The sequence below is a fragment of the Colobus angolensis genome, unplaced genomic scaffold (assembly GCF_000951035.1).
Source record: "Colobus angolensis palliatus isolate OR3802 unplaced genomic scaffold, Cang.pa_1.0 Scaffold200, whole genome shotgun sequence".
Lineage (NCBI taxonomy): Eukaryota > Metazoa > Chordata > Mammalia > Primates > Cercopithecidae > Colobus > Colobus angolensis.
In genome coordinates, this window is record NW_012115156.1 from 6,762,843 (window position 1) to 6,782,177 (window position 19,335).

At 41.1% G+C, this 19,335-nt stretch overlaps 1 protein-coding gene across 2 annotated transcripts in view; it reads right to left on the reverse strand.

Annotated features, from left to right (window-relative positions):
- Positions 1-2,114: 2,114 nt before the first annotated feature.
- Positions 2,115-19,335, reverse strand: part of WDFY3 (WD repeat and FYVE domain containing 3) — a 273,196-nt gene continuing 255,975 nt past the window's right edge. For both annotated transcript variants that reach the window (XM_011941788.1, XM_011941789.1), the window contains 6 exons: positions 16,209-16,391; positions 14,636-14,732; positions 11,239-11,562; positions 10,490-10,601; positions 9,518-9,715; positions 2,115-5,311 (listed from right to left, as the gene is read on the reverse strand). In XM_011941788.1, the coding sequence (XP_011797178.1) occupies positions 5,188-5,311; positions 9,518-9,715; positions 10,490-10,601; positions 11,239-11,562; positions 14,636-14,732; positions 16,209-16,391 (1,038 nt within the window). In that variant the 3' untranslated portion in view covers positions 2,115-5,187. The remainder of the gene's footprint in view (positions 5,312-9,517; positions 9,716-10,489; positions 10,602-11,238; positions 11,563-14,635; positions 14,733-16,208; positions 16,392-19,335) is intronic.

Below are 19,335 nucleotides of genomic sequence, written 5' to 3' on the forward strand. Positions count from 1 at the left end.
CAAAAAAATTTGGTTTGGAAAAGATTTTTTTTTTTTTTTGGAGACGGAGTCTCACTGTGTCACCCAGGCTGGAGTACAGTGGTAAGATCTCGGCTCACTGCAACCTCCACCTCCTGGGTTCAAGTCATTCTCCTGCCTCAGCCTTCCAGGTAGCTGGGATTACAGGCGCGCACCACCATGCCTGGCTAATTTTTGTATGTTTAGTAGAGACGGAGTTTCGCCACGTTGGCCAGGCCGGTCTTAAACTCCTGACCTCAGGTGATCCGCCCACCTCGGCCTCCCAAAGTGCTGGGATTACAGGTGTGAGCCACTGCACTCGGTTAGAAAAGACTTTTTATAGAAATACATAATTTATGTTAATACATCATGCTCTTATCATTGTTATTTTTAAATGAGTTGACATATATATTTTAAATCTCAGTTTTAATTTCTAATACAATGACTACCGACAGATATAAACCAAATAAGCAAAAGCTGTTTGGGGTCCTTGAAAATTTTTAAGTATCAAAGAGTTCTCAGACCAAGAAGTTTAAAGAAGCACCATCTTAGACCATTCCCATCCTCACAGGTAGCTACTGATAAAGGAAAACCCTTTGGAGAGAGCGAGCGCTAAAACAAGAGGCTTTCTACATTCCCAAGCTGGTTAGAACTGAAGCCTCAGTGATAATTCCTATTCAGGGATCTCCAAAACACCATGATATTGTGGTAGCTTGGCTTGATGCTGTCTCTAGCAAAAGTAAAGAAAATAAAAGAGCTTTATAATAGGTGGGAGGAAATGAGAATATTCATAAAGCAAAAAACTAACCAAGTGCTGGGCCAATTCCATCAAATGGTCAAAAGTGAGGTGTGTAGGGAAAATTTTGTTGAAGATGAGAAGCAAATGGCAGACAAGGGACTCACTGAAAATCATTTGCATGTTTGTTCTTTTAAACTCTGAATTTCTGCATCTGAGAATTCTGCAGTGCCCATCCTTGACTGCAACCCCTCACTAGAACTGTAAGTAATAAAGCATTAATAATATGGGAACTGCTCTAAGCTTTCTCTTTTACCATTTTTAAAAAAATTTTTTAAAGAAATTGGTATTGTTTTAGTTCTTCACATTCCTTCACCTTCTGCCACTCAAGTGGAGTTGCACTAAGGTAAAATTTGTAATAAGCAAAATATACTCAAATTTGGGGCTCTGCTGTTCATTAAAATGAATTTAGCATCTTTAGAAAAAGTAAAATCATCAAAACAGCCTAAATAAACTTAAAAACTCTTCTTTACGGAAAGGCTATTTTAAAACCAAACAAGCTGATAATAAGAACAATGGATTGTGACTTCTAACATTCTCAGATTGAAGGCTGAACTGGAAAGACTAGCTGCTAACAGCGGCTGCTGTAGTTCCAGGTGAGGGGGGACACTGGAATATTCCTTTTGTGACTATAGTATGGGTGCAAGAGACACACACACACACATATATATATATACACATACACACTGTTGCTTACTTTTCACAATATTTTGGCTAGAGAATAAAGCTCAGGAAAAAAGAGCAAAAACCATGCAGACCTGTGTTTTTCTACAGGTCCAGTCAAATTTGAGGATCACATCTCCCAGAAGGGGCTTGCTTCTCCTTACTGCCACCCACATACACTCATTAGCCCTGGGAATCCAGCACAATTGAGAAGCTCAGACTGCAGAAAGCCTGATTTTTAAGGATGAGTCAAACTAGAACTGGAACTGGAACTTAATAGCCAATACTTCTGCAATCTTATGCAGGTGCTTCTGAAGTATTTACAACTAGAAAAGAACTACAAAAAGTTTAGGGAGTTATTAGATCTCTGTTTTTTTTCCTTCCCTGAATAACTGACTTAACAACTTTTCTTTTTCTTTCTTTTGGTGGTAATAGTGGGCATTTATTTGAAATGAAAAAAAATTACTTAAGTACCTGGACTATTGCATTTAATCATGTATTGTAATTGTGTTACTCTACCTTTTTGCATCAGAGACAAATATACAATGAACATTCAGATATCACAGATTGCACACTAGAGAGTAATTCTTCAGGTCTTTTACATAACCACCAAGAAACATATTGGTTTCTGCAATATAGTATAAAAGTCCACAATCAATCCAGTCTTAGCCAGTATCTTCAATTTACTTCTGTTGCTGTACAAATAATTGGCCATTACTAGGGCTTACAAGTTAATAACAGGACAAAAAATATACATTGCACTGACACAAAAAGTCAGCTGTGTTAATAGTCATGCAACAAGTAACCAAACTTGCTGAAATTAAAAATACTTTCTAAAAACAGTTTTAACGGCATAAATATTTTATACACAGTTCATTTACCAAAACAAAATGTATTTAAATGATACAAAGCAAAAATAAGTTTCTACCAACTTTATACATAAGAAAGTGCAAAATAACTTATCTAGAGTGTTTTGCTATTATCCAGACGGATGGCTGCTATGGGCAGCTATTCTCTTCTTCAAAAGCATGACATTACAGTTGCACACTACACACAAATGTTAGAATACATGGATGAACAAATGAACCGGTGGATGGATGAATGAACAACTACGAAGATCAGGCAGGAGCCCTGTGAGGTACTCGCAGAGAAAGAATGCAGACCACACTAAGGTAGATGTGCATGTTGACAATAGATGTTGGTAAATAAATTTACATGGAACACAGAACGATATCCAGAGAAACAATTAGTTTATGTATGTGAGTGTACTTGTATGTGTGAGTGATTCTGTTGATTTCTGCATTAGAAGCAAAAAGAAAAGAAACCCGATTGAACAAAACAGTTGCCCACAGCACCAGCTGCCAGAGGAAATACTACCATGAGGGTTTTGGTTTCCACCTTCTAGTTATGGAAGTCGTGTCAGAAAGTTAGTAATGAAAGTTGTGTCGGAAAGTTTAAAAGTGTTCATCTCATATAGTTTCCTATTACAAAGAGGAATAGCCTTTAAGTAACAACACACACACATTCATATATTCAAGTCTTTAAAGAACACCTCTGCCACTGGGTATGGGGTAAACATGATTCACGGACAAAAGGAGGACGCTTCTTTTAAAAAGTGTAGAATAACACTGCTACAACTCACCTAGAGGGCCAGACAGGGGTGAGGCCCACAGTTACGTGATAGCACAATTTCTGCAACTGTTGAACATCAGCATTATTTATTAGAATTGAAGATGGTGATGGGGGAGGGACAGTGTCGGGGGAGTAAGACACAGAAAGGAAAACAGAACACAACTTTTCTTTAAGTTAAAGTATTAATGCCGATAATCCTTTTATTAACAAGTATATCTGAACTTTTAGAAATGGAAGTGTTTTAATCAATTTTGATATGTAATCATAAATAGACTGTAGGCTCAAACCCAGGTAAATAAAGATTTAAATTTAGTAAGCGTAAGGCACTAAAGCAGCCTTTATATTTTCTCTTGGAGACCTAGTTATCGTATCAGGAAGAACAAGTTTGTTCTTAAGCTGGTTTCAGCCCATCAGGTACAAGATCACCATTGTACCAAATGCCTGTTTTTGAATGCACGTGCATATATGTGCATTTTAGTGCATAAGTGTGCCTCTCACCAGGGCCTAAACACGAAAAGTTGGAGAAGCCAAAGCCACTGTCCTTTGCATGGCGCCTCTGTGAGGGTGCGAAGGCCTTTCCTTTCGCCTCTGTGAGGGTGCGAAGGCCTATCTCGGGCCATTAATGATTCTACATTTTTCAAATCACAGGGCTTTTAGAATTGTTCATAATATTATCACTAAGTTTCTGAAAATGTTAAAATCTAGATTAACTGTTTCATTTTTTAATATATATTATATATATATGTACATAACACACATTTAAAAAAATCCCACCACCAGGCCTTTTCTCTGTAAACTGATCTCTTAGCCCCTTCCAGCTTTAATCCCCCTGGATTTGTGTGTTCTGTATCCAACTAGTAGAACAAATTAAATAACTAAATATTAAAATACTGTAATTATATTCATAGCAAAAACAAAAAAATAGACATTGATACAGTATAAATCTCACTGTTTTCAGGTAGATGACATTAAATGGTAAAGGTTAATTTTAAGCAGTTCTGACATGATTCAGTTTTACAACAAAGTTTATATGTTAATTCTGTACACTTTTTTCTTTCCTTTTTTTTACCCCTTTTTTGAAAATGCTATAGTAGAACATCCGTGTCATGAAAGACACATACTTATTATGTTCTATGCAAGATAAGCTAATTTTGGGTTACATGCAAATATATTTCCATTAGTTGAGACAGGGCTGTTTCTTGCACTGCATTGGTCATCTGACCACCTTTCTGCAATGCTAAGAAGGTATTCTTTGACCAAACAGCAGTCCACATACAAGTTTAAAAGGGGCCTTGTTTATGTAGGAACAACACTGAGGTGGTGCATAGCCAGGTACAAGACACCCAAATATTTCCAGTTTATCTTACGGCTGGACTCCTATTCTCCCACGCTGTTTCCTAAAGAAGGTCCACATTATTTTGGTTACTAGCCTAGTTTAAGTGGAGATACTGTGGGCAACTTGAAAGAAATGACATCAGGCACACAGGCTGAGCTTGAAAGGAAAAAAAGACCACAGATAATGTCTTTGGGGATTTAAAAAAACATATTTATAATTAATTGGTAAGTGAGGGATGTCAGACAAACCATAAGTAGTTCATTGAGTTAGTGGTTTAGTTTGAAGTTTCATGTTACAGGCAGTTAAGTCCTTATTTAGAAAAAAGGCCTTTTATACCTATTTACAATATACAGTTACTTGCAAAGAAGTCAGATTTACAACCATTTTCTAAAAGCCTTTTTTGTTGTTGGTTTTTCCAAATAAGGATGAGTAGCTCTATAAAAATGAGATGCAAGAAAAGAGAGTTAATAAGTGAGGATATTTCTCTTGGAGACAGCTACTGTCATCAGGGAGAATTGGAGATGGAAAGTGTTGCTTCTAGGAACCACCTCACATTCTTCTTGTGCTGTTCACCTGAATCACGTCTGCCCCATTCCTGTACTCTACACCCGTTTTATTCAATGATCCCTTTGAATTTTAACACTTCAAACACGTGGTATGAAGAGATGTGTAAACGGAGACTGTTTTCAATGCCTTCCAAGCTGGGACAGGAGAATCGGGAAGGGGTCTACAGACCGTGGTCTCCACTCAGCTTGTTGAATCTTCAACAATTTCGAGGCCCATCTTCTGAACCTCTCTCATGCTGTAAGTTATAATAACAGTTCTGACAAACACGCACCGGGGATGAGATTTTCAAGCGTTTGATTTCAGATTGAAATCGACTGCACCTAAAGGAAAGGAAAAGTCAATTCATTATTGGTCTCCTCCATGCTTGATCATGGGTTCCGGAATATTAATAATCGAATGGAAAGCTTGCAGTAAAATGCCAAAGGCCATACTGGTTTGCGTTGTGTGGCTGAACAAGGACTAAAAGGAAAGCTGTATTATTTGTTTCAGTCTACGAAGAAATGCAGTATTAAACCAGGGAAGCTATTTCTTTGATGAGAATTAAAAAAACGAAAACAAAAAAACAGAGTTAAGATTTTCCTACACAATGAGGCCAAGGTGTCTGAACATCAATGTGAGGCCATTCTACCTGTGCAGACTAATTCTCATGGCCTATAAGCTTGGGAGGTATGTCAGTGTCTTTACTTGGAGCTTGACATATTTCTCCTGGAAATTAGAAAAACTCACTAGTGGAAATTAGAAAAACTCACGAGTGGAAATTAGAAGACTCACTAATGAATACCTACTTCCAAGAGAATTACTAATAACTCATTAGTGAGTCTTCTAATTTCCAAGAGAAATACGAGTTTGATCACTATCAAGTTCCATTGTGCTTTGAAACATTTTGCTTGATCCACTCTTCAATCATTTCTTAAGCAGTTAGACTGGCTTTCCTTTTCCAGTCCCAACACCCTCATTTCCTATTTATCTTGCTGGAACTGTTTGAAGGAGACTATTCTTAAGAGATGTTCAAATTCTTTAAGAAGTATTCAGAGTTCCTATTCCTGGAATAAAGCTGGGTGTGACTCAGGATGTGGTATTAAATCACTTTAGGCTTGGATTTTCACAAGATTAAAATGGAAATGAAAACAAAATTTTTTTAAGAGATGGGGTCTCAGTACATTGTCCAGGCTGTCCTCAAACTCCTGGCCTCAAGTGATCTTCCTGCCTTGACCTCCCAAAGTGCTGAGACTACAGATGTGAGCCACTGTACCTGTCCCTGAAATGGAGATTTATGTTTAGTCCATTAATCTACCAGTAAAAGTGTCCAGAGAGTAAATTAAGTACTATAAGCTTATGGGTTTAAAGGACTGTCACTGGACCTCTGAGAACCCTGAGGAGTGTCAACAGCTCTCAGCCATAGAGACCACAGGCTGTGCGTTTCGGACAGCACTTCCTTCTGTACCTGCTTCGTCAGAACTTATCACTGTTTGGTCAGTTTCCAATAAAGCTTCCATCCAACACTTAATAGCAATGGATAATTTAAAGAATTACCTATAATTAAACAATATTTTGAAAATTAAACATGACAAAGAACAGATGTGTGCCAGCAGACATACGGAAGTGCTAGCACAAATCACTAGATTAATATGATGGGCGTGGAGGCTGAAAACTATAATCCCAGCACTTTGGGAGGCTGAGGTGGGGGTACTGCTTGAGCCCGCAGCTTTGAGACCAGCCTGGGGAACATAGTGAGGCTCTGTCTCCACAAAAAATACAAAAATGAGCCAGGTGTGGTGGCTCTTGCCTATAGTCTCAGCTACTTGGAAGGCTGAGGTGGGAGGACTGCTTGAGCTGGGGGATCAAAGCTGCAGTGAGCTGTGATCATGTCACTGCACTCCAGTCTGGGTGAAAGAAGAAGACCCCATCTCAAGAAATATATATATATATATATATATGGGCCAGGTGCAGAGGTTCATGACTATAATCTCAGCGCTTTGGGAGGCTGAGGTGGGCAGACCAGGAGGTCAGGAGTTCGAGACCAGTCTGGCCAATATGGTGAAACCCCGTCTCTACTAAAAATACAAAAATTAGCCGGGCGAGGTGGTGCATGCATGTAGTCCCAGCTACTCAGGAAGCTGAGGCAGAAGAATCGCTTGAACCCAGGAGGCAGAGGTTGCCGTGAGCCAAGATCGCGCCACTGCACTCCAGCCTGGGTGACAGAGTGAGATTCTGTCTCAAAAAAAAAAAAGAAAGAAAGACTATATGGCTCTGTGCTTTGAAAGGCCTGCTCTATAAAACCCATTATGGGTTTTAAAATTTATTATTTATTTTTTTGAGATGGAGTCTCACTCTGTCGCCCAGGCTGGATGGAGTGCAGTGGCGTGATCTCGGGTCACTACAATCTCTGTCTCCGGGGTTCATGTGATTCTCTCACTTAACCTCTTGAGTAGCTGGGATTACAGGCACACACCACCACACCTGGCTAATTTCTGTATTTTTAGTACAGACAGGGTTTTGCCATGTTGGCCAGGCTGGTCTCGAACTCCTGACCTCAGGTGATTAGCCCACCTCAGCCTCCCAAAGTGCTGGCATTACAGGTGTGAGCCACCGTGCCCGGCCCCATTATAGGTTTTATACAGCAGGCCTTTCAAAGCACAGAGCCACTAGACAGAATCCTCTGCCAGCCCCACAGAAATTTCCATAGGAAATGGCTGGCTGCAACATTTTGGGTCCCTCATCTTGAACCAGACTGCCCAGCAGAAAAGGTTTAAGGAATCAAATTATGGAACATCTGTTTTGCCAGACTCTGAACTTGGTGCCTTAAAACACTCATGCATGTGATCTCATTTAATTCTCTCAATAGCTCTAAGAGGACTGGTCTTCTTACCCACATTTATAGATGAAGAAACCAAAGCTCAGAGAGGCTTGGTAACCTGCTGGCATTATGGCCACAGAAAGTAGCACAATGAGCATTTGCTCAGTGTAAACCCAAAGACTATGCCCACACCAGTAAGCCAATGCTGCCTACAAAACCTCAGAAACTGCCTCATAATTACACAAGAATAATATGCTTTCTATGAAAGCATCTCTGGAGTAAGGCAATATAAGCCTTAAAGTGTACTGTCCATGGAATCCTTTCTATTGTCTGGCAGAAAAAGTAATGACTGTGGATATGTATCTGGGACCCGGGTGTAGGACAGAGTTATCAACCAAATCCACAGCCATGGGACCACTGACCTTTCATATGGGGGAAAAACAGATCCTTGCCTCATGTCATACCCCAAAATAAATTACAAATGAATTAAAGATCTAAATGTGAAAAATAAAACTTTGAAACCTTTAAAAGAAAATAAATAAGATTATCTTCGTGATCTTAGGACAGGGAAATAATTCTTAAGGCACAAAAAAGCAAAAATCATAAAGAGTAATAAATGTGACTACAACCAGTTTAAAAACTTGTCTGACAGAAAAAACATACACAAAGTTGAAACGCAAGCCACAGACTGGCAGAACATACCTGCAAGATATATAAAAGACAAATGTGTACAGCACAGAATATATAAAAGAATTCCTCAAGGAAAAAAAAAAGAAAAAGGCAAAGTACCCAAGAGGAAACCCAAATAGCCAACAAACATGAAAAGATGTTGTCTCACTAGCATTGCAAGTTAAAACAACAAAGCACTATTTTTTAGCTATCAGATTGGCAAAAGTGGAAAAAGTTTGGCAGTCCCAAGCATGACTAAGAATTTGGAGAACTTTCATGTCCTGTTGGAGGTAGTATTAACTAGCACTACTGTTTTGCAGAGCAATTTGGCAATATCTAATTAAGATCAAGAATAAATCTGTGTTCTATCAATTTCATTCCATCTCTAGAGGAATTTGTGTATTAGAAGGGCATTCATAGGGATATGCATTGTAGCATTATTTATAGTACTAATAGAAAAAAACACAAACCCTGAGAAGGCATCAAAAGAGAAATAAATGGTGATAAATTCATATAATTAAAATAACCGACAATAGTTAAAATAAATATATTAGAATAAGTTATCTATATAAATGGATTTCAAAGACAATGTTGAGTAAGAAAGTTATAGAAGGGTAAAAACAGTATACTATATAAAGCTGAAAAGTGAAGTTGAAAACACCAAAACAATATGATGTAATGTTTACAGAGGCAACACATGCTCCTCAAAGTATAACAACATGGAGAATGGGTGTGATTGGTGAAGGGTGCAAAGAGGATACTTAAAATGTATCTATAGTGTTTATAGAAACATTTCACATACAGGCCTCCAAATTAAATATGATGAAATATTAGCATATGTGCATTCTGTGTCATGGATGACAAGGTGTTTGTGACTTGTATGATAGAAAAATTTCCTAATTGTAGTAATAAAGAAGAACAGAAAAAGTGAAGACTGGTTCATACTAACAAGGCATACTGTAGTGGGGATGCCAGGGCAATCAGAACCTGTGTGCAGGGCATAATTAACATCCTTAGAGCTTAATCAATGTAAATTCAAAAAGCAGATATCTTATCTTACTTCTGGCAGAAGAGCTGACCACAGTTCCTGCAATGGTGTCGTCTTTCTGTGAGTGAAAACCTCACCGAGCAGCCCGAGCAGCTGTCACCGCCTTCATCCTTCACCCAGTGATCAGCAGCAGAACGGCCTGGCTGGTCACTCACAGACCAGCTGAAAACTCGGCCTCGACTGTCACCAACGAGGATCCTACTGTGATCCCTGCAGGAGACACGACAGAGGAGGTCATTGTATGGAAGGCTTCTGTTGTCTGTGATCTCCTTCTTGAGGCTCTCTGGTTTTTGGTGGATGTGTGTTTTGGGGTCAGGGCTGGTAAGGGTCCCGGAGAGACTCCTTGATTCACTCAGGGATGTATGTGTAAACAGACGAAAACTGAACTGAGCCCAAATTTACACTTCCATTTCAATTTTCTTTGGATCACCCTTGCTGTATCTTTGAGGAACAGAAAAAGCAGTTTTTCACTTTTTTTGAAAATTCAGAATTAAAATCCAGTGTATGGGCACGGTGGCTCACACCTGTAATCCCAGCACTTTGGGAGGCCGAGGTGGGCAGATCACTTGAGCCCAGGAATTTGAGACCAGCCTGGGCAACACGGTGAAACCCCGTCCTACAAAAAATACAAAAATTAGCCAGGTATGATGGTACGCGCCTATAGTCCCAGTTATTTGAGGGGCAGAGGTGGGACGACTGCTCAAGCCTGGGAGGTTGAGGCTGCAGTGAGCTGTGATTGTGCCCCTGCACTCTAGCCTAAGCAACAGAGCAAGACCCTGTCTCAAACAAAAAAAAAAAAAAGAAGAAGAAAAAGAAAAGAAAAATATCTACACACTGACAGGGTTCTTCAGATTTATCTCTTTGAGCTATGTATGATAATACAGATAAAATCTGTTTTCCCCAAAGACTGGGCTGGAGTATATGGCCCTTGGCTAACCAAATGACTCAGATGGGAAGCGGAGCTGGAAAAAGCCTGACACTTACTTGGAGATGCCCAAGGCAGTGACCTCAGCTGGGTGTGCATTGTCCTTTCGATCAAAGGCTGTGTGCATAGTCAGCTTACTCCTGAACACCAGCTGCCGTTCCCATCGGTACCCTGGAGTGGGGAAGTGGAGGACACAACATACTCAACTGAGGGAAGCCAGTATTGGGGAGAAATACTCTATGACGGTGGCCTTAAACTTAGGGTACCTCAACATACAGCTACAGCAGCTTTTTCAGTTCTCGGCAGTTGCCGCCTTGATTGAAAGTAAAGCTATCTAGCTTGACATTAACATGGGCCAGGCTGAAGAAACATCTCACTGAAGGAGATAAACTAATGAGAAGGGGAAATTTTCAGTGCAAGCAGATGCATCCAATTTCTCCAACTGAGGACCTTGCTTCTAACTCTATTCTGGGCAAAGTTACCTGTGAATGCAGTTTTATTTATTCATTTTAAATTAGCTTGCGTGATTTAAGGAGTTGTGAATAAATGCAGTTTTTGCTTTGAGGTATTTTTCTTTAGAAGATGCCTAGCATATTGCAAATACCCTTGTAGGATAGAATTTTTAAGTCCACTTTACACTAGAAGAAACTGAAGAGGCCTTCTGTGTCAAGAGGCCTTTGTGTGAGTGGCCCAGGTCACAGGGCACATCCAGGGTGGGGCCCAGGGAGAGCTAGACCCCATTGCCTCAATCCACCAACCCTCACACCACATATAAGGAGTGAGAAATAGATATCAGACTTCAAGTTACCAGGTTTCAATCTGCTGTAATTCCGCACCTCGATGGGATTGGGGTGGGGGTGGCTAAGGGGGCCCTGCAGGTGGGCTCTGGTCTGGCCCTCTGAATAGTTCACAAATATGAAGCCGTCTTTCTCATCTAGACTAAGCTGGTCGGACCAGCGTCTGGAGTCATCAGAGCCACTGTCAGTACACCAGGCGGCTGCTGCGCGGCAGGAGGCTGTTCGGGGTCTGTGGCTGGTGCTGCTGGGTTGGCTTGGAGTGTCCTTAGGATCCTGGCTGACGCTCTGCTCATCTGCTTCTGAATCACTGCTGTCCTCGTCTTGGCCTTCCTGCCCTGGGTGAAGCATTGAGATAATTGGAACATACAGAACCACCAAAGTTACACCCAGCTTTGTTCTACTAGCATTTTTTTCTCCCAGTTATAAGCCTCTATAGACATAATATTTTAAGCTAAGTGTAACAAAAAAGAAAGTAAGTGCCACAATTTTTGGCTAGAGTACAGAGCAAAGAAATAAAAAAGCAGAATTTCTGAAAGAGTTTATTAAAAACTTTGGCCAAAATCCTTAGCTTGGAATTCAGTCTCTCACAATCTGGCCAGAACATGCCTTTGCCGCACACTCCCTGCCATGCTGCAGCTAGACGGTGTCACTCCAGCTCTCTCCCTGCAGACCTGCTCCTCCAAGGGTGAGCTTCCTCACATGCTGCTGGTGCCGCCTAGACCCAGCTTCCCAATCTGTGTGTTCCCACGTCACCTAGCTTTCAAGGCACAGCTTAAACATTCCTGTCTCTAAATCACCTAATTCCTTCAGCTCAAAGTATTCTCCCCCTTTTCTGGACTCCTTTAACAGTTCTGTGCCTCCCAAGTTCTTGAAATTGTCATTCTAAAAGATTACTTTTGGATATTCTCTCTCTCTATATATATATTTAATATTTATTTATTTATTTTTGGAGACAGAATTTTGCTGTGTTGCCCAGGCTGGAGTGCAGTGGCGTGACCTCAGCTCACTGCAACCTCTGCCTCCTGGGTTCAAGCGATTCTCCTGCCTCAGCCTCACAAGTAACTGGGACTACAGGCACCCGCCACCACACCCGGCTAATTTCTGTATTTTTAGTAGAGACAGGGTTTCACTATGTTGACCAGGCTGGTCTTGAACTCCTGACCTCGTGATCCACCCGCCCCGGCCTCCGAAAGTGCTGGGATTACAGGTGTGAGCCACCACGCCTGGCTACTTTTGGATATTCTTTCTACAAGATGGTGGAGAGAAGGACCATTGCATACAGTGGTTAATGGCTGAAAGATTAGTGAATTATCTTATTTTTAATTTTTATTTATGTACTTATTTTTACAGACATGGATCTTGCTCTGTCACCCAAGCTGGAGTGCAGTGGAGCAATCATAGCTCACTGTAGCCTCAACCTCCTGAGCCCAGGGAATCTGCCCGCCTCAGCCTTCTGAGTAGCTGGGACCACAGGTGCAGGCCACAACACTTGGCTAAAGATTAGTGAATTACTGATGAAAGCCTTACTTTGGAATTTTGTTCTTCTTCCTCTTTTCACTGTTATTTTGCATTTCTTCACATCAACTCTCTACTCTCTTGCAATAAAGTCTACTGGAGGGAAAATATATAAGAAACAAGTATACCTGGCCCTCCATTTCTGTGGGCTCTACATACATGGATTCAATTAACCTCAGATGGAAAGTACTGGGGAAAATAAACTGTGTCTGTTATTGAACATGTGCAGAATTTTTTTTTCCTTGTCATTAGTCCCTAAACAATACAATATCACAACAATTTACACAGCATTTACATTGTATTGCTAGTAATCTGGAGATGATTCAAAGTATTCAGGAGGGTGTTAGTAGGTTTTATACAAATACTACTTACACCATTTTATATCAGGGACTTGAGCATTCTCAGATTTTGGTATCCAAGGGAGGTCTTAGAACCAACTCCTGAGGATACTGGGCCCACCATAGTTATTTTCTTAGCAAGACAAATACTTTATTTGTTTGCTTCCTACTCAGTAGGGGTCTACTGGACTAATGTGAATGAAGTTTTCACCCCAACGGCTTATGATCATGAGCTCTGAGGTCCGCAAACAAGCAGCTTTGGAAGCGGCTTTAATTTCCAGTGAACCTCTAGCTTGTTTACATTTCGCCCCAACAAGTGCCCACAAATTTCACCACTTCTACATTGTCCAGTTCTTCCTGTGGGCTGCTCTCCCTCTCTGCCACTTCTGTCAGCCTGCCCACAATAAAGACATACAAATATCTTTCCACCCTGAATTTGACCCCTTCTATCTCACTCATGCATATCGTCTTCCACTGTTATTTACTTAAAAGCTTTTTAAGGGAAAGGAAAATGACCCACTTCTCACTGGTTCCCTTAATTCACTATCTGACATATAACAGGTAACCCCCAAACACTTACTGAATTAAACTGAATTTTTATGTCTCCAAACACCCAAATGACCTTTTTGGTGGGGCTGTAATTAGAAATTTACATGTACTAATATAACACCAGCATTAAAATGTCCTGCCCAAGGTATCTTTTTTCTTCTCTGGCATGGAAAGTAAAAGCTACTTTCAGCTTATATAGAGAAGTGACTTGTGTCCTTCTGCTAAGTTTCCTTTATTAACTCTCTGACATCATCAAAGTCACAATGAATTCTCAGTGTACAAAAGTCAATCATGGAGAAACAATCTGAAGGCCAAACTTAAAACCTTGTTCCTTTCCAGGAAGTTCCTTGTACCCACTGTTCTACATCAAAGGGGGTGGCTTCTTCAGAGACTGCAATGCAAAGCAGATCTCACCCTGGCATTATGGCATTGCTTTCAGTTATTCTGGGTAGAAATCAATTATCTCTATATTTCACTGGAAAATTGTAAATTGCTTCACAAATAATGTACTACAGGTAACCAGGCTTCAGTGTGAATTAATGCCCTAATGTGAGCAAGTCTGACGGTGGACTCTGGTCTGCCTCTGTTAATTGTTTACAAACACGATTGTATCTGTGATGCACACTGAGCCAGCCCCACGGTGGGCAGAACAAATGTGGGGCTGGGGTGCAGCAGAGCTTGTCTGACTTATACAACAGCACGCCCTGTAGGTCTGTTGTGTTTTCAGAAGTGAAAGCCCAAGCCTTCGGTACTCCAGGAATTAAGTGCTATATTTAGTATGGAATGTGGAAGTTAACCACAAGACACCACCACACCGAATGTTGCCCAGTGAAGTAGAGAAAACTGGCATGTCTGCTCAAAGGAATCACACAACAGGCAGCAACCACGCTTCTCCAAGCAGTGCCCAACCTTGGGCTACTCTTTATGTTGTCTGGTGTAAGTTTATCCACAGTGACTGAAAAGAAATGTGAAAACGACTGAGTCATTTTTAGAAAGTATTAAATACCTATTTGTGCTTCTGGACAGTCTTCCTGCATTTCTAGGACTTCAGCAGGCTCAGGAGCTGGTGTTTCAGGAACTTGCAAAAATTCCATCCTCCAAAACTAAATTTAAATAAGTACAAAAGTTAAAACATTACAAAACAGATTAAGGAACCAATTTACATTACTCAATGAAGACAGACTCTCAGGGTTAACAGATAACTTAATTTCCATCATGTTTTACAGTTAGATTTCCCGTATCTTGGAAGATGTGGCAGGGGACTGCCTACACACAATGGCTGTTTCAAAGTAGAGGGAAAAGATTATAGTCATATCAGTTTAAAAACATGGTTCAGGCCAGGTGCAGGGGCTCATGCCTATAATCCCAGCGTTGTGGGAAGCCAAGGTGGGCGGATCATTTGAGGTCAGGAGTTTGAGACCAGCCAGGTCAACATGATGAAACCCTGTCTCTACTAGAAGTACAAAAATTAGCTGGACATAGCAGTCCATGATTGCAATTCCAGCTACTTGGGAGGCTGAGGCAGGAGAATTGCTTGAACCCGGGAGGCAGAGGTTTCAGTAAGCTGAGACTGCACCACTACACTCCATCCAGCCTGGGAGACAGAGCAACTCACTCTGTCTCAGAAACAAAACAAAAACCTAGTTCAACTAAGTAAACTTTTGTGTTTCCTACAAAAACCTCTCAGTCTTGCATATGCTAATATACATTATAGATCCCCAAGAAGGCACACAGTAAACAGAATCCCCAGGTGCCCAGCTAGGGAGCTATTTTATGCTGCTTCACAGATTGAGCATGTGAAATACCACTGTCGAGGAAGCGGACTCCAGGGTGTGTGTGTATGTGAGTCTTTGTGTGTGTATAGATGTGTATTGTGCGAGGTACAGGGTGTGGTAGTGGAGTGGCCTGATGGCCTCACTGTCTCTCTACATGTGACTCTGACTAAAGAGGGTGGTAATCAGCTGCTCTCTGCTTTTACAAAGAGCACAATTAAAGAAAAACAAGCACAAAGAAAAGTCTCCTGAGACAGAAACACTCAAATACTGCAACAGACTACAAAAGTGAATACTCCATTTCCTCTATTTTCTGTAGAGGCCCAGCACATAGCAACCTAAGAAAAGGATAAACTACATCTAGGCTTCAAGTGCAGTCATCTGGGATCCTAGCTGGGGACGCTGGAAGTGTTTTTCAGCACTGTGATTCTCTGTAGGGAAGAGACTTATCCCTGCTCACTATGTTTTCTCTACGAAGCCATTTGACAGGCTGAAAACCCAGTACTTCTGCAGTTTGCATTTTGAGCCATCCCAGTGTGACATGGGAATCATGTTTAAGTGACCTAATTGTGTCAAGCTGTCAAATGGCCAGTAGCACTACCAGATCTACTTTACAGGAAGAACAGAGGCCAAGACACCGGTGTTCCTCATGTCTGATAATGCAGAGGCCAAGGCTTGTCTGAACTGGAGCAAGAGTTCACTAAACATTACAACCTGTTCAGGTGTTCTTAACCTGTAGTTAGCTGCGAGTTTCAGGTAAACTGGGATGACAAATATCCTAATGAGTTCTTCTCTCAGCTCACTTACCCGAACCACTCCATCCGAGTGTCCTGTCACTATGACGTTCTGTGTGTCCCATTCGTTCATCTCCGACACGCAGCAGCAGATGATCTGCTGGCTCCTACCTGTGAATGTGTTGACACTCACGATAGGGTTCCCATTGATGCTCCACACATGGATATATGTGCCAGCGCAGGACACAATGTCCCCCTGAGAAGAGAGAGAGGAAAATGTCATTCTCTTCGCTCCCTTCCAATTACCTTCTGGTTTCTGAAGCAAACTGAATCCCTGGCCTAGTTCTCAGAAAGCTTTTCAGTCCCAAGACTAGCAGCTAATTTAGGTAATCTGAAATTCAGCGCTTGCCGACTTAAAAAAAATACCCTGAACAAAGGCTTAAGAATTCACAGTTGAGTGGATGCAGTGGCCAAAGGGACCACGGATGGAGACAAAGGGTAGGTTCACGTCCCTGGCACACTGCTGAGCAAGGTCTGGCGACACAAGAAAGCTCCCTGTCATCTGAGGAGATGATGAACTACTCTTCTTCCTCTCATTGTTAACAAAATCTATTATGCCTTTCATCTAGAGGCAGGAATCCACCTCCACTTTTACAAAATGAATCCAACCACTAAAACTACAGGGTAGAAGAGGCATTTTTCAGTCCAGATATAGTTGTGTTTCTTCAATAAATCAAAAGGCACAATCTTGGTAATGCTGTAATATCCTATTTTAAAACCTATATTCAAAATAGGGGTGGGGGAATGTGGGGGGAGAAAAGGAAACTGGTACATGGGTCACTTCTTGGCTAACTTAGTAAAAACCAAGATCCCTGAGCTGATAACTTATGTTTTCATGAGTTCCAAAGGTAGAAAAGAACAACCTATTTTCTCAAATTCTACCAGGCTGGGTTCTACCTAACCTGGTGAGAACACAACCCACTATAGTTAAAGAAAGGAGGATGCTTTCTGAAGCATCTCCTGTATGCCAGTCACTGGGGTGGAGACTTCAGATGTTCTAGTTAACACAATAACCTTGTGAGACTATCATTAGCCTTGCTTTAAAGGATGAAAGTGAGGGGCAAAGAACTTAACTTATTTATCATCAGAGATTTGAAGCCAGCTTTCTATAGCCCCAAAGCTTATATACCATACTGTGCTGTCTCTCTCATTCCTAAGATAGTCTGGATATCACAGTGCTGGGTATTAGCTTTAGAAAAGACCTGGTGAAATTCAGTATCCTCAGGAGATACATAAGAACCTACTAAGTCTGAAGATGGTCAGCAAAAACAGAGGAGAACTGGAAGCTGCAAAGCAGCTTCAACACATAAGAAGGTAAGGTGGAGGAGGCTGGGGTAGGGTGAGGGGGAGGACTGGGCCTGTTCCATCCAGTCTGTGCTGCACCGTCTGTGCTGGTCTTTCTACTGCTCCTCCTTGTTCCTCCCACCCCCCAGCTCTTCTTCTACCAAAATGGCAAGAAATAAACCAAAACCCAAACTGAAACAATACTTAGCAAAGCATTGTTGTGTCTACTTCTGTATCAGTTACTGAACCATCTCTGACTATGAGTGTCAGCAGTTGAGTTTTAATTAGTGGCCTCAGTCTCCGCAAGAGACAATTGCTCCATTCTGCACTGGGCAAGACCTTCTTCAGTTACTTTGGGGACTTAATTAGAGTTTATTAGAGTAAATCCTGTTGTTATGAAGGCAGAGACATAAGAAGAATTAAAGGCAAAGTGGCGTTGGCCTAAAATGTAAACTGAAATAAAGCAGACTTGATATTGGTTAGAGAAACACAACAGAAATAGAAATCTTTTCATGAGTTATTAAGATATTACAAGAGCATCTTAAAAAGAAAAGACTGCTTTTGTAGTATTTGCAGCAAATATTGCAATCCAGTAGTGTACACTGGCTCAAACAACTGGCTATAATAAAATTATCAGTATTTAAGTTAAGAACAACCCCAAAACAAAGTGCTCCAAATAATGGATTAAGCATCTGATTCAACACTGCTGCATAAGAGCGGTTCTACAGCACCCACATTTTTGTAAAGCTCTTTAGGTTCAAATGTTTGCAGGACCAACCCAAGGTGTTGTTCTGAAAACCTCTTAAAGCTTTCAGACACAAACAAATTTGGCTCTTCTACCCTTGCATGTCCCCTACTCATTCTCAACGTGAGTACACCTGTCATTATTAATCAGACACTCTAAGTGACTGACAACTATAAATGAATTTCTTTCTTTTCCCTTTTTAAATAAGATGATTACAAGATAGTTGACTAAAAGTGTTAATACTGAGTAACTTCTGGTAGAAATCAAAGATGCAGCACCCTTGATGAGGAAAGCTGTCTGTGTAGGTGACAGTGTGAACATCACTCAATGACATGGCTAGAACTGTTCTGTGCATGAAGGATGGCCCTGCGGTAGGGGTGAAGGTAAGATGGCAATGGATATGTGTAGCTAAGAAGTGATGAGGCTTGGGTGGGTTCCTGCCGACTCCCAAGACTGATTTGTATATGGGGCATCGCCTACATGCTGACACACATCATCTACTTACTAATGCGATAAGCATGTGGGGCCTCAGTCTCTGTAAACCTGCCCTCAAGCTTCCCCTGCTTCAAGACCATCTTAGCAATGAATCTCCTCGTCTGCTTCAGGTGGGCTTGGTATGTGTAGAGTGCTCCTAGACAAGGGCATTTATTTTATTTGACTTCTTTCATTTATTTGTATATGAACTATTTATTTCTGAAAAGAGATAGCATCTTTTGATAACCTTTGGATCTGTTTTGAAAATAGCTATATAAGAATTTTTCTCTTGTTTGGGTACTCAAATGTCACCCTTTTTACTTTCCATACTCTGACTATATTTTATTAAAAATTTCAACACATTTCTAACATTCTTCTTTTTCTATTGTCCAGGCTGGAGTGCAGTGGAGCGATCTCGGCTCACTGGCATCTCCACCTCCCAGGTTCAAGCGATTCTCCTGCCTCATCCTCCCAAATAGTTAGGATTAAAGGCACCCACCACCGGCCTGGCTAATTTTTGTATTTTTAGTAGAGATAGGGTTTCACTATGTTGGCCAGGCTGGTCTGGAACTCCTGACCTCAAATGATCCACCTGCAGTGGCCTCCCAAAGTGCTGGGATTATAGTCATGAGCCACC